This window comes from Aedes aegypti, chromosome 2 (assembly GCF_002204515.2).
Source record: "Aedes aegypti strain LVP_AGWG chromosome 2, AaegL5.0 Primary Assembly, whole genome shotgun sequence".
Taxonomy (NCBI): domain Eukaryota; kingdom Metazoa; phylum Arthropoda; class Insecta; order Diptera; family Culicidae; genus Aedes; species Aedes aegypti.
Genome location: NC_035108.1, coordinates 94,847,608 through 94,862,660, shown reverse-complemented (window position 1 = coordinate 94,862,660; position 15,053 = coordinate 94,847,608). Strand labels below are relative to the sequence as shown.

The following is a 15,053-nucleotide window of genomic DNA, read 5'->3' as shown; positions in this document are numbered from 1 at the left end:
AGCCCACGTAAATGATTTTTGATAAATCAAACAAAAATTTCGAAAGCAAAGATTTGTGTATGTTTGGGTAAAATGGGATATACAATTACAAATACTGGCAACTTGCATCGAGGCTTAGCATCAACGTTTTGTTGTATTGACTTTGTCACAATGATAGTTACACCTTTGAAAATTTGAATAATTTGATGCCAGCTAACCTTTTTGGAAAACAAAATAGTTTGAAATCATCATTAGATATCCAAAAAAAAACTAGAAAACATTGAATGTCTGTGATGCTTTCGAGGTATTTAGACTCCTTGAGAGGAATTGACTCAGTAATCGATTTGCTCCCGAATGACGGTACTTTCGATCGTCTGTCGGATGTTTCGAAAAATAAATTCAATTCCTACTCGATAAAAAAAAGAACACCGTTTGGTTATTTATTTTTTTCCCCTTGTTTTCAACTGCAGGTGGGTGAACGATACCGAAAACTGGCTCATAGACGACGAGGATATGCCTTTGCTGTGCGGGAATCTGACCGGAGCGCGTCACTGTCCTCCCGGTAAGTACCGATGGCGGAAAGCGGAAAATTAAGGTTCGAAATTCAATTAAAATCCCGATAAGCGCCGACTGAAATGGAAAAAAATGTGTTAATCGAATAACAACACAGTCACCGGATGTTTGGAAGCAGATGGCGACACAGATGGGTTTAAATCAATCAATCCTGTTATGATGACAGAGCGACACTTTATTGTGGCACGGGTTTGGGTCGAAAGGTGTTCGGATTTAATAGAATTAAACTCATGAGTAAGATTTATCACCGTTGATAAAGGTGATTAAATCGATGATAGTGATTCTCCAAAAGACTATTTTTGATTTGTTTTATTTGTATTACGTACATTACCCACATATACATCATGCCAAACACTGTTGAATGCGTTTTCTATGTCCAGAAAAGCAAGACCAGTTGAATAGCCTTCAGATTTGTTGGAACGATTCAAATTATTTACACGTAAAAGTTGATGAACGGTCGAATGTCCATGTCGGAATCCAAACTGTTCATTGGCAAAAAAATGAATTTTTGTTGATGTGGACCATCATTCTGTCTAAAATGACCTTTCCAAAGAGTTTACTGGTGGAAATAAGCAAACTGATTGAACGATAGCTGGATGCTTCTGCAGGATTTTGTGCGGTTTTAAAATTGGTACATCCTTGACATTTTTCCATTGGTCAGGAAAATATGCCAACTAAAAACATTTATTCAATATATCAACCAAGAATGATAAGCTGCTCTCTGTAAGTTTCTTTATGGGGAAGTAGAAAATTCCATCATCGCCAGGAGCTTTCATATTTTTGAATTTTTTAAATAATAGTTCTCACTTTTTCCAAATCAGTCTCCCAGGCATTTTCGAAAACGTTCTCTTGATTGAGAATGTTGTCGAAGTCCTAAATAATTTGATTTTCTATTGGACTAGTGAGCAATTCTCGCTGAAACCAGGCCGCCATCGGCACCCATCGTTAGAATTCCAATTTTTTGTCACTGATCGCTAGTTTTCGATAAAACTTAAGGATGGTCCTTTCTGTTTTCTCAAATTGGTGGACCCCTCGTACGCCAGCTAGCTGAACAGTTTGCGAAAAAGCCCATTTTTTGATAAATCTTGGGTATTTCGTCACGTGATATGTCTCATATTTCGCAAGGAACACATAGCAAACTTAGTGGCATCGTATAGAAAAAGGCTATAGCTTTCATTTGAAATCAAAAATGGCCCCGAGATCATGGTGAAAATTTCTCATTGCATTAGAAATTGAGTATAGCACAAATCAAAATTTAAAATTTAACCCGTAACGCGGGTGATCACCTTTTCGAGGTGTGTTACGGGGTAAGATCTACCATATTGTACTCTTGTTGTATCTGTTCTTGTTAATACTTATAAGGTACGGTCGGAAGAGTATAAGAGAGTAACAAGCCACTAAGACTCACCTATTTGTCCTAGATGATGAGGAGGTCTAAGTGGAAAAATGGCTCAATCAGCATCTGAGGTTGGTTTCAACTCATGCGACAAGTTCTTTCCGAGATTAAGAGTTTATCTTTCGGTATCTAGGAGGGACACGATTCCGAATCGGTGGAGTAGCAAAAATCCTAACTTCTAAAATAAACTTCTTGTTGCAAGGAATCTAAATGTCTCATGCGATGAAACCTGTTCAGTTTCAAAAAAACGACTTTGAACCTTATAAGTAGAAGCAATAATTTGATAAGCTAGAGTAACGATGCATGGTAAAAATCAGTATCATTCAACCAGCATAGTGGCCGAACCTGATTAAGGGGCGCGCTTTTGAGTGTTTAATGGTGACAAACTATTTTCTCCGAAAGGTATAAATAGCGGTATCTTTTTCTAAAGAGGCTCTATGCAAAATGGTAAAGATGATATTTGTAAATAAAATGACTACTTCATTATTTCTCAATAGTAATGGAGTAGAACGACATGCACTAAACAAAGGACACGGGTATACAACAAAAGATTAAAGAAATATGGTCGCAGTGGTTCTGCCCGAACAGAAACAGAAAAAAGAAAAAACGAAAAAAAATCTTGCAACCGCGGTTCAAATTTTGGTGCAAATCTTCGGTTGCATCCGAGGTTCAGAACGATGATACAATAAGCCATTTTACGAGACGTTCGAATGACGTTTTCTGGCGGGCCGCTCATTGTTGTTGTTCAAAAAACTAGCATGATATCTGAATGGCGCTAGTCACATTTTTGTTGCCGATGACTTCCCCGTCTCTTTCAGCGCATGTTTCTGCCCGGTTTACATGTATTACAGGTAACGTAGATGAAAAATATCTTCCCTGCCTACTGATTTAAATTTTACATGCGAACATTAAAAACTGTGTTGCATTGCCACCAGCGCCATTATTGAATATGCTCCTTCCAAATGTAGCGCTAGAAGAAACGTAAATAAATCGGCCCGCCAGAAACTTTCAAAGCTGGTAAACAAACGGAAACCATATGATCCGAAACGTCTCATAAAATGGCTTATTGGACAGACAGAAAATTGTTGATATCCACGCGTATCAATTCCTACTTATCGTGTCTTGTTGTTTGATATAGTAAAATCCTTGTTTTTTTTAAATAAAGTTACCGCTAAATGTTATTCAAAGTATTGATCTCAATTGATCTGCTTAAATGAAACATTTATTGAAGCCTCAAGGGTCTTGCAATTTGAACCAAGAAGTTCCATATATGATCGTAGAATTTTATCCGCGTGGATTTCAACCGTTCTCCGTCTGCCTGCTTTGTGCCATTATTTGAACCCAAGTTTGAACTAAAGTTTGAACCGAAGTACACATGATCCAGGTTCGGTTTGGTACGCTGGTACAGAGGAAGCGCGTTTGCGGTTCAACACAAGTTGCAAGATTCAAACCAAAGTTGCACATCGATTCCGTTCGTGGGAAGACTGATTCTACCCGCCTGCCCAAGTAACCATATAGCACTTTAATTCGCTCTGCGTGCCAATATAGTGCTATAATACAGCTGACATGCCGCATATTGGCCGTATAATAGCCCTATAAGGCCAAAAAGGCGAATTAGCCAGTGATTACTTGGGTGGAGCACCACTGTTGCCTGCCGAGCAGTTGGTCGAGCATGTAAAATGCAAGTCCACTTTATGATTACCTATGAATAGCAATTTATCCTGACGTCCAATCAAAATGTGGTCTTCGGCAAAGTTGTAGCTGGAAAGATTTCACATGAGTAGAGTTTGTTCACTTTTCCATGAAATATTATGACAACGAGGTAGAGGGCTGAACACAAAAGGTTGGCGTTTTCCATAGTAATCTCCATATAAACTTCAAATGGCGTGTGCATAGTCAAATTTCTACCGAATCACTTTAAACTTTGGGAGGATGCTATTTACCATAATAAAAATCGTTTAAGCATAGGGGAGCCTAAATTTCAAAATTTGCATCACACAACATTGTAAGGTTTCGAGAGCATTGTCAATATTAAGTTTTGTTTGGAAAGAAATGCTAACATCAAAATTACTATCGATGTATGTTTCATATTCTAGTTGGCACCCATACAAAATGAAACGAGAAATCTTCTGCTGATCAATTGTGGACAAAAGCAAAGCAGGTAATCCATTCGTAGCAGTTGAGAGCAAAATTAGCAAAACGTTAGGAATAAACATAGGAGTGCCACAAGGGAGCTCAGATATTAATTTGAGAGGCTCCAGTCTGATGGAATACTTAGGTAGTATAGATCTTGGATTACTTACATAGGCAATCGCCCAACCTTCATGGTATCTAATAGAGAAGAAGTGTTAGAAATAACGCTCTGCTCGAATAGAATCAGTCACGAGTTGACGAATTGGCATGTATCAGATGAGGAATCATTATCTGATCACTGCTACATCTTCTTTGAACATTCAAATGTAACTGCGCAGACTTTGCGTTTTAGGAATCCCCGGTCAACAAATTGGGAACTCTATATTGAATTGGTTGCGACCAAATTTCATGGATATTCTACGTCCATTGAAAATCCAAGTGATTTGGATGATGCCTTTGATACTACAACATCCTACATTATGGAAGCTTTTGAAGAAGCATGTCCTCTGCGGTCTGTAAAGACTACACGAGGGACCCCATGGTGGAATTTCGATCTGACTAGGCTCAGGAAACAGTGTAGAAGGAGTTGGAACAGACGCCGTTCAGCTGGACAGAGTCGTTCAAGTTGGCTCGCAAGGCTTACAAGAAGGCTCTTCGTTCTGCTGAACGATCCGGCTGGAAAAACCTTTGTACAAATGTATCCAGTTTGAGTGAAGTTAGTCGGCTGAACAAAATCCTTGCAAAATCTAAGGATTTCCAAGTGAACGAAATTCGCTTACCTAATGGTGACTTCACTTCTTCTGACGAAGAAATTGTAGAATGTTTATTCAATACACACTTTCCCGGATGTGTGGACTTAGCATCTACGAATGAACCAAATGTCTTTTCATGTAGTTATGAGTCTCTGGCTTCGGCTCGCAGTATCGTAAGTACTGAATCGATTCAATGGGCACTCAATAGTTCTGCTCCTTGCAAATCTCCAGGAGCAGATGGGATTTATCCTGTTCTGCTCCAGAAGGGATTTGAGTTTATCAAACATGTTTTGAAAAAGCTACTTGTAAGCAGTTTTGCTACCGGGTATATTCCCAGATCCTGGCGTGATATTACTGTAAAGTTTATCCCAAAAGAAGGACGTGCGTCGTATGAGGAAGCGAAGAGTTTTAGACCAAACAGTCTGACCTCTTTCCTTCTGAAATGTTTGGAACGCATTATTGATCATCACATCCATGATGTTTATTTGGCAAACATGCCTCTTCATGTGAATCAACATGCTTACCAATCTAGAAAGTCCACAGTGACTTTTTTATACAAAGTTGTTTACGATATCGAGAAAGCATTCGCTCAGAATGCTGCTTGGGTGTTTTCTTGGATATTGAGGGTGCCATTCGATGTCATATTGGAAGCTGCACGAAACCATGGGCTACCTACAATGATTACCAATTGGATTCATCAAATGCTCAAAAACCGACATCTCTTCTCGACATTGCGTCAAGCAGCGATTCGAAAATTGAGTGTTTGCGGATGCCCCCAAGGCGGAGCATTGTCACCACTTTTGTGGAATCTCGTAGCAGATACGCTATTGAGGCAACTCAATAATAGCGGTTTTCCAACTTATGGATTTGCCGACGACTATCTAGCTTTGATAGTTGGTATGTGCATAAGCACCCTATTCGACCTGATGCAAAGTGCTCTTCAGGTAGTCGAGAGTTGGTGTCGCCAATATGGCCTTTCGGTTAATCCTAATAAAACATCTATTGTTCTTTTTACGGAGAGAGAACTTTCATGGACACCTCACATTGAGTTCAGAGTCAAAAAAGCTTACATGGCCTTCGGTCAACGCCGGTGAACCTTTGGTAAAATTTGGGGCCTCAAACACAAGTATATCAAATGGGTTTACACAACAGTTGTTCGACCAATATTGGCATATGGATGTCTTGTGTGGTGGCAAAAGGGCGAAGTGAGAACAATCCAATCAAAATTGGGCCATCTCCAAAGGATGTGCTTGATGGCGATGTCTGGTGCGTTCTCTACAACTCCCACAGCAGCGCTTGAGGCCATTTTCGACGTTGCGCCACTACACATACATCTTGAACAGGAAGCACTTTCTTGCTCTTACCGTTTATGGGTACTGGATCTACTGGAGAAAAATCCATTTCGGGTTCGAAAAAACAACGTTGCGAAGAAGAAGATTACAGTTTTGAAGAGCCGTGACATTTTTTTTTGTTTTGAACGGTCATGGTTTGCTTTGGATTTTGATGGTCGTGTAGAAAAATGTGAATGTCGAGGTGGTAAATGTTTGCTACAGTACATTTTCTATCCCTGACCTGGACATTCTTCCATAGCTGGAAATAAATTGGCTGATGAGCTAGCTCTCGAAGGAGCATCGCATGATTTCATTGGCCCTGAGCCAGATATTCCAATTTCGAAGTGCTGTGTGAAGTTTCAGATTAATTCTTGGGCGGCAACTCAGCACAAGCAATATTGGAATAGTTTGGAGTCGTGTCGTCAAACAAAATTGTACATTACTGAGCCATCTCCAAGGGTGGCGAAGTATTTATCAAATCTGTCAAAGCAAAATTGCAGTCTCTTGATCAGAGCGTTATATTGTATGCCACCTGCAACCCCTTCCGAAAGAAGAACTGTGCAAAACAGGTGCAGATATTCATCTGGAGGGGCCTCTTTCATGAATTTAGCATGAACTGGTTGAGCATAAATGCAGTTTACCCATTTCTCCCAAGATGCATACAAAGCATAAAAATGCGAATGGGTTGATTGATACAGCCAAATATTTCTTGGTTAGCCGGTGCACCAGTTTTAACTTTCAATTCCGGATGTAACAGTTTCTTGTTAATCGTTTCCCACAGAGTATGACTTGCAACAGCGATGGAATACTTGAATAATGTGAATCCATTTGGATAACAACTTGGTGTTTTCTTTCAAATCGCTAAACGTGTATAGTTTCTTAGTTTTGCCGTGTTTAAAAAAGACAAATTTCACCATGTCGGACAAATCTGGTGCCCGTTTAGATGCCCAGTTGACACTCTTCAGCCTCGATGTGGTCGACAAGAACTTCGCGGGATATTAAGGCATTACTATGATCCCAAATACAGTGTTGTAGTTTCGAAATTGAACGACCAAATACATCTCGCTTATACACTGGGTCCGTCAAATGTTGAGTGCAAAAGCAGCGAGCAAAGAAAACACCAAAAAAATGAAATTGGTATTTTATAAAGTCTCCTACCGAAATATTAATCTTGAAGCATATTAGTTGCTAAGTAAAGCACATAAGTAAGCACATGCGACCCAGCTCCATCCGTAGATATTGTATCTCCTGAACGCGATTGGTGCAAAAGACTGCTTCCAGTGCTCCGGTTGTCCTTTTCAAAATCAGATGGCAGAGAAACATTCAAAAAGTTCGAAGAAAGTTGTTCCGTTTCGGTAGCCGGATCGGGGAAGGTCTCGCGGTCGTTTTCCGACTCCAGGAACACTACTTCTCGGAAGTCTACCTCCAATGCTGTGTCACACGTAGCCACTTGGTTTTTCGGCGAATTCTCCATACGGCAATGAAGATAAAAATCAGACCATTCACAAAAAAAAAACAATGAATTTGTAATAGTTACTTTCTGATTTCCTCACAATCTCCTCCATAAATATTTAATTCGATTAGGACGGCGGGATCAGCGCGATCAATTGAATCAATTCACATTTGTTTTATTTTGATTTCATTGACGTTTGATTTCGAGCGTAAAGCCCTCAGTACACTGTTTGTAAAGTGTGCAAATTTTTCCGCACGCATAAACCAACATGCAAACCTCGGTCTCAACAATGACATAACATCTGAAGTGTCGAGTGGATATTGAAGTGTTAGTTTTTGCAATTTCTCATCGTAATAGGCTGTTTTTACTCATGCCAATCTGTCATGAAACGGCCTACTTTCCTGCACTGAAGTATGCAGTGCGGGAATAGTCATTACGCAACTGAAACCAGTGCTGTAATGATTCATTACGCAACGCTTTCTCATTACGCAACTGTTTTGAGTAGCGTAATGAATCATTACACAACAATTTTTCAGAAATTATAAAATAATGGTGAATGCATTCTGATATAATTTTTGATACCCTCTAGTGGTCTTCTACGAAATTGCAAAAAATGTTGTACGTAACTTGTTGCAGAACTCGATTTTTACAACACTCGTCGTAATTATCCTACTCGGAAAGCCTCGTAGGATAAATTTACAACTCGTGCTGTAAAAATCATCATTCTGCAACTTGTTCCGTAAACTACTATTATGCGTGTGGAAAAATTTGCACACTTGGCAATGAGTGTACTGAGGGCTTAACATTTACTGCCGGGAATCGCAAGTCAGTCCCATATGCATTTTTGTCAAAATTGAGTTGAGTTCAGTTTTCAACATCTCTTTCGATGCTTTTTCAGCTGCACTAATGAATCAATACGATTTACTCGGAAAAATTACGAAAAAACAGCAAGTCAAATTGTCCCATAACGAAAAGTAACCACATATCAGTCCCACTACAGACTTTCGCACCGTGAAACACAAAAATGTTTTGATTATATTTATATTTCTCTCGGAAAGATATCGTAGTGGAAAGCAAGTTGTGAAAACAACTACCGAAAAGCTAAACATTACATATACATTGCAATTGGGTAAAATGGACAAATTGATGTGAAGTTTTGAAAAAAAAGTTACACGTCTTCTCAGTGAGAATTGAACTCTAGTTAGGGCGCGTTACTCCTACGCTATGAGAGGACTCATGGACGCAGAAGTTAACCTGAATTCGATTTTAGCTCAATAATCACGTGGTCCTGTGTGGCATTTAATACCTAAAAAATAATGCGATATCGGGCTGGACTCTAACTCTACTACTCTAAATTCAATGTTATTCTGTCTTAGTTGGTTTACCGTTCTAATATCTAATAAATTTAAGAAGACTTTCTAAGAGGGTTTTTACAAGACGGTGTTTGAGAAGGATTATCAGCGCTAACGAAACTTTCCTTTCGCCAAAAGGTTTAACTAAAAATCGATGGCACGGTTTCTAGCCTAATGGGTCCAAAAGCAAGCCTTTTCGTTCTAGAAAAACTGCTTCATGTTTCCCGAAATCTTGTTCAAATTACTTCGATTTCAATCAAAATGTTATCTTAAAAACGAAATCTCTATTTGGGACAACGCACAATAAGCTATACCAAAATAGTTGTCGTACAGATTCCCAAAGTATTCACTAATTTAAATTGCATCCATTCAGATGTGCATTCACAGCTACGGCAACAGCACGTTCGGCTAATGGGAAATACCTCGGCAGGAACTAGATGGGAAACCTAGTAGTCTCAACAAAATCTAACGACGAATGCTGTTTCCCACGGTTTCCTCAACGTGCGATGCCGGGACTTGCTCGAATTTGCATAGCAAAGCACCATTATTGCACTAACCGAAATGACAAATAAATAGGAAACATGTCGGAAGCTGTATCACCCCACCCGGTGGTGCCATGTCTATGCTATAAGGTAGATTTCCATATCGTTTTCCAACGGTTCGAAAGAGCGAAGTTCACTTGTTTGTGCAAAAAGGCGAGATTCTGTAAAACTCTGAACCTCGTCTCAACGCACGCACCGTTCTATTCACCGGAAGCTGTGATTCCGTGCTTCCATGCCATGTTTGCGCTCACTATTTCCAGGCGGTCGATTGGTGTCGTAGACGATTGAGGGATGTGTCCTATTGAAAATAGATTCGCTTGGATTGGGGGTTCTGACTTAGAGATGTAGGTGAATCGGCATTTACCATAGAACGAAAGGTGCATCAATAGTTGCATAGACCGTCAGCAATGACATACGGAGAGCGCGTTGGCTGATCGGTTGGTGAATGTTTGAGTTCCAATTGCTTCGTTTGCTCATGACATGCCCCCTTATTTGTCGGTTTGTGGGCTCGTCTCGTTCGAGTGCAATCAATGATGGGGCTTCACCTCAATAGAACATATCAATCAGCGTTACATTATTCAGCAGATAGATGTAAACTCTGATTGGTCGATGTCAATTAAAATTTTCATTGTCGGAAACGGTTGAATTGATGTATCACCCTCGGGTTCAACAGGAATTTCACCAGTATAAATGAGTCGGTTGTTTATCAATTGTCACCCTGGGTGAGTTAAGGTTGAACTGTCTACAATTTGATGGTAACTGAAAACGTGACACATTCCTACACGTTATTCTAACCGAATACAACTGGTCGTGGTGGAATCATTCATAAAATTAAAGGAGTGAAACACGAAGCAACTGTAAACCCATCACCAGCATCATCATTCGATCAATATATGCATCCTTTTTCACATCATTTCTTCGATCGTATTTTGGTAAACCAAAAATAGCTTCCGGAATGGACGGGATCCCGCCATATGTATAATTCACAACCCCTCTCTCTACCATGCACATTTTCGATAGTTTCCTCACCCGTGATAGCAATAGATGTTGTGTGCTCCATTTCCGAACAACCGGGATGGCATCACGATATGTTTCCCCGGGGGACAGTAAAACACACTTCATCCCGGACAATCGAAAGTTATGTAATATGCAAAATGACATCGAATATTAAGCAAGATTAGCTTCCTGTCTGTGCAGCAAACGGGAACTGGCGTCTCCACCGTCGTCGTGTGCTGTCCAATTTAGCCGCATCAAAACCATTCCAGCGGGAATTGGGATGCACGATGTCGAGTTTATATGCTGGGAAGTGAGTGCATTCGATAGTCCTTGAACGTTATTTTGTCAGCATATCGCCATCTGCTTCCACGTCCAACCAGCGAAACGCAACGGCTAATGGGTATCTACACATTGTCAATTTCGAACTATCCGATGGAATTGACCACCATCACATGTGTTTATGGTCCACACTTCGGTCAGTTGGGTACTACCTCTACAAAGTATGATGCTAATGTTCGATGATGTAATTTCTACTTTCAGAGTACACATGTCTTTGCGTCGGAGAGAACCCCAATCACGGTTACACCAATTTTGACAACTTTATGTGGTCAATGTTAACAACCTTCCAGCTCATTACATTAGATTATTGGGAGAATGTGTATAATATGGTAAGTATGATAAAAGTTTCCCTGCGTTCTGGGTTCAACATGATTCCAGGGTACTTTGAAGTGTTGTAACTTTTTTTTATGATTTTTTTTATACTAGGGACAGAGTAATGTTTTGGAAAAAAACGGACGCAATTCTGCCGCGATTGATCGGCTAATGAAAAACATGTTATCTCATGCAAAAATTATTCATCGTAGTGCCTGGGAAATCGATTGATGATTACCCACTATAAAAACTACAGTTGCCTCTCCACATCTCGATATCGATGGGACCATCGAGATAGGGAGAGATCGAGACAAAGAACACATTTTTGATGAATACTAGATTGAAAACACTCCGTTGTCAAGAAAATAATACACAAACAGACGTCATTTTGCGCTCCTAATTTGTTTTGAATCCCAAAACTTTGGTCTAGTAACCTTCGATATTGGTCATATCGACATACGGAGAGAAAATTGAGAACGAAAAATCAACAGAAACACATCGAGATATGGAGATATCGAGCTAAGGAGGATATCGAAATATGGAGAGTGAAAATGTATGCAGACTGAAGGGACTTATGAAAACATCGACATAGGGAGAGATATCGAGATGTAGAACATCGAGATGTGGAGAGTTGACTGTACAACAGCTCTAAGACTGTCACATTTGGTCAACTTTTCCCTAGACAATGTAGAAACAAGGAGGCTGCAATTTGTATGTTAATTGTTTTGAAGTAAGGTAAAAAGATTTTAATATGTTTTGCAAATTTACCCAACCGAATTAAAGGTATTCATTTTATCTTATAATTTAAATAATTATTTTCTGATTTTGCTCTCATATTCCTGGAATATCTGAATAGAAGTATTTACTATGAAATAATGTTCAGGAACACCCTGTTCCAAATTCTTACCGAAATTCAGAATGATATACGAGTTTTTTCCTGACTCTATTTTTGAATCTTAAAAATACACTTGCAGATCTGAGTAGAGTTGATTATAGTTTTTCTCATTTTCTAGAAAGTTTTGATTGATTCTGTTGTTGTAGACAAATACATGCAAATATTGATAATACAAAGGGAATAGTGGCTGTAGTAAAACTCTGCACTCAAGGGGATTGACACAGATCCATTTCTCAGACTTTTTACCATTAGTAATCAGCTTCAAAAGTTTTTTTTCGTATACTTATTCATATATTTAGAAATATAAGAGATGTTCATAGTAGTCTATGAACGACTTTCAAAACTTGAGAATCATGGACGGAATTGGTGAAATGCAATTAAAACTAGTTAATATTTTTACCTGGTAAGCGAATCATGTAGCAGAGAATTAATGCATAAGTGACGGTGCCCTTTCAACCAAGAGCAAAACAAAGTAACCAGCTATCACTAGGTGTTCAAAAATGGCGCAAGGAAAAATCTGACAGATTGAATTACCTTCCTTCAAAATGCCTTGCACCAAATTACGCATTTTTCAAAGTCATAGACTACTTGGATGAGATATTAGGGCAACTCACAGCTTTGGTCCACATTTTTGGACCGTGTTAAGAATTGGAGCTTGCAACGGTGTTGCAAATAATGTTCTTATTTTATTTTATACCTGTTTTCTGGTTTATTTTTTTAAACAGGCAAACTGCCTGGATTTCAGCTGTTCCAAATCTGGTTTGGCACATGTTTGTTTACCAGTTCGAATTTTTCTCTTTGAAGCAGATGGATGTGAAAAAGATGAAGTGATTTAAGAAGGAAGGAGGGAAAGCAAAGCTTTCTAGCATTCTAGAAACAAGGAAAGCAGTTTGGAATTCCAAAGGAAAGAGAAGAATTTTAAAAATATGTTCCAGGAATTTCTTCGGGGATTTTCTCCAGGAATTCATTAGGGGATTTCCGACAGGAATTCCTTCAGGGATATTTTCTGTCAATTTATCCGGGGATCGTCTATTTAGGAATTTCGCTGGGGAACTGCACCAGAGATTTTTTCCAAGATTCCTCCGGATATTGAATTCCTCAGGAGATTTACAATAGCACTTCCTACGAAGGTTTTGTCCTGGAGTTCTCCTAGGAATTTTGTTCAGAAATTCCGTACGAAATTCTTCCGAAGATGTTCTCTAGAAATTCTACCGGGATTTCTCAAGAGAATTTCCTCCAAGAATTTATTCGAGAATTTCTCCAGGAATTCCACTGGAGATTCTCCCGGAGATTTCAAGGATTCCTTCAGCTATATCCCTCAAGAACTCCTCCGGAGATTTTCTTTAGGAATTCTTCCCAGCAAATTGCTCTGGAGATTTCCTCCAGAAATTCTTACGGAGATTTGCTCCAGGGTTTCATCCGAGGATTTCCTTCAAAAACTCCAACGATTTGCTCCAGGTATTTTTCCGGGGATTTCGTTTAGAAATTCCTTGAGGGGTATCGTTCAGGAATTCCTCCGGAGATTTTTGCCTAGAACTCCTCCATGGATTTCCTTCAGGAATTTCTATGGGGATTTTCTCCAGAAATTCTTCAGGAGATTTTTTTCCCAAAGGATTCTTCCGGAGTTTTTTTTAAGTATTCCTCTGGGGATTTTCTCCAGGAATTTCTCAAAGAATTTCCAATAGCAATTTGTCCGGGGATTTCATTAGGAAGTTCCTCCAGGGATTTTTTCGGAAAATTTATCAGGAGATTTCCACCAGGAATTTTTCCAAGAATTTCCTCCAGGAATTTCTCCGGAAATTTCAAGGATTCTTTCGGGGATATCCCTGAAGAACTAATTCAGAGATTTTCTCCAGAAATTCCCCAGGAGTTTTGTCATAGAAACGCCTCCGGCGATTTTTCCCAGAAATTCTTCCGAAAAATTTCGTCCAGGAGTTCCTCCTGAAACTGCTCTGGCGATTTGCTCCAGTAATTCATCCGGGTATTTGCCAAGAATTCCTCCGGGGATTTTCTCCAGGAATCCATCCGGCGATTTATTTCAGGATTTCCTCGAGGGATTTCCTCCAGATATTCTTACAGGGATTACTTCCAGGAATTGCTCCGGGGATTTTCTCAAGTAGCACCTCCGGGGATTTCCTCCAGAAATTGTTGCGGAGTTTTCCTCCAGAAATTTCTCCGGCAATTTTTTTTCAAGAATTCCTCCGGGAATTTTCTCCAAAAATTTTATCGGCGATTTTCAGGGATTTCGAGGGTTCCTTTGGGGATATCCACCAAAAACTATTTCAGGATTATCTCAACGAATTCCTCAGGGAATTCCCAATAGCAACTCCTCCGAGTATTTCCTCCAGGAATTCTTCCGGAGATTTCTAAGAACTTTTCCGAGAAATTCCTCCACGAATTGATCCGGAGATTTCCTCTAGGGATTTCTCCGGGGATTTGTCCATAAATTTCTGCGTTGATTTCTTCCAGAAATTTCTCCGGGAATACCTCAAGGAAATGCTCCGGAGATTTGCTCCACAAACTCATCCGGGATTTCCTCATATAATATCTCCGACGATTTGCTCCAGGCATTCAACCGGGACTTTACTGCAGGAAATGCTCTGGGGATTTCCTCCAGAAATTCCTTCGGGAATTTTCTCGGTGAATTAATATGGGGATTTATCTCAAGAACTCCTCTTAAGGTTATCACTAGGATTTCTTCCGGAGCCGAGGATTTTCTTGGCGAATTTTCTCCTGCAATGCCTCCGGAAAAAATCCTCTTTTCTTCCAAGAATTCCTTCAGGAATTCTTTTGGGGCTCCACTATGAATTCCTTCGCACTTTCTCCATATTTTCACCCGTTTTTCGGAATTCCTCAAGGAATTCTTCACAGTTCCTCAAATAATTCCACTAGTAATTCTTCTGAAGTTACTTAGAAAAAAATCCCTATATTCCCTCTGAGAATCTCTCCAAAGTTCCTCAGGAAATGTCTCAAGAGTTTCTCCGGGAATTCCTCTAGACT

At 39.6% G+C, this 15,053-nt stretch overlaps 1 protein-coding gene across 4 annotated transcripts in view; it reads left to right on the top strand.

The window, feature by feature from the left end:
- The window catches only part of LOC5575962 (sodium channel protein 60E), a 798,459-nt gene that overhangs the window by 696,900 nt on the left and 86,506 nt on the right, over nt 1–15,053 (top strand). For all 4 annotated transcript variants that reach the window (XM_021841568.1, XM_021841570.1, XM_021841569.1 and 1 more), the window contains exons 9-10: nt 450–541; nt 11,048–11,175. In XM_021841568.1, coding sequence (XP_021697260.1) covers nt 450–541; nt 11,048–11,175 — 220 coding nt within the window. The remainder of the gene's footprint in view (nt 1–449; nt 542–11,047; nt 11,176–15,053) is intronic.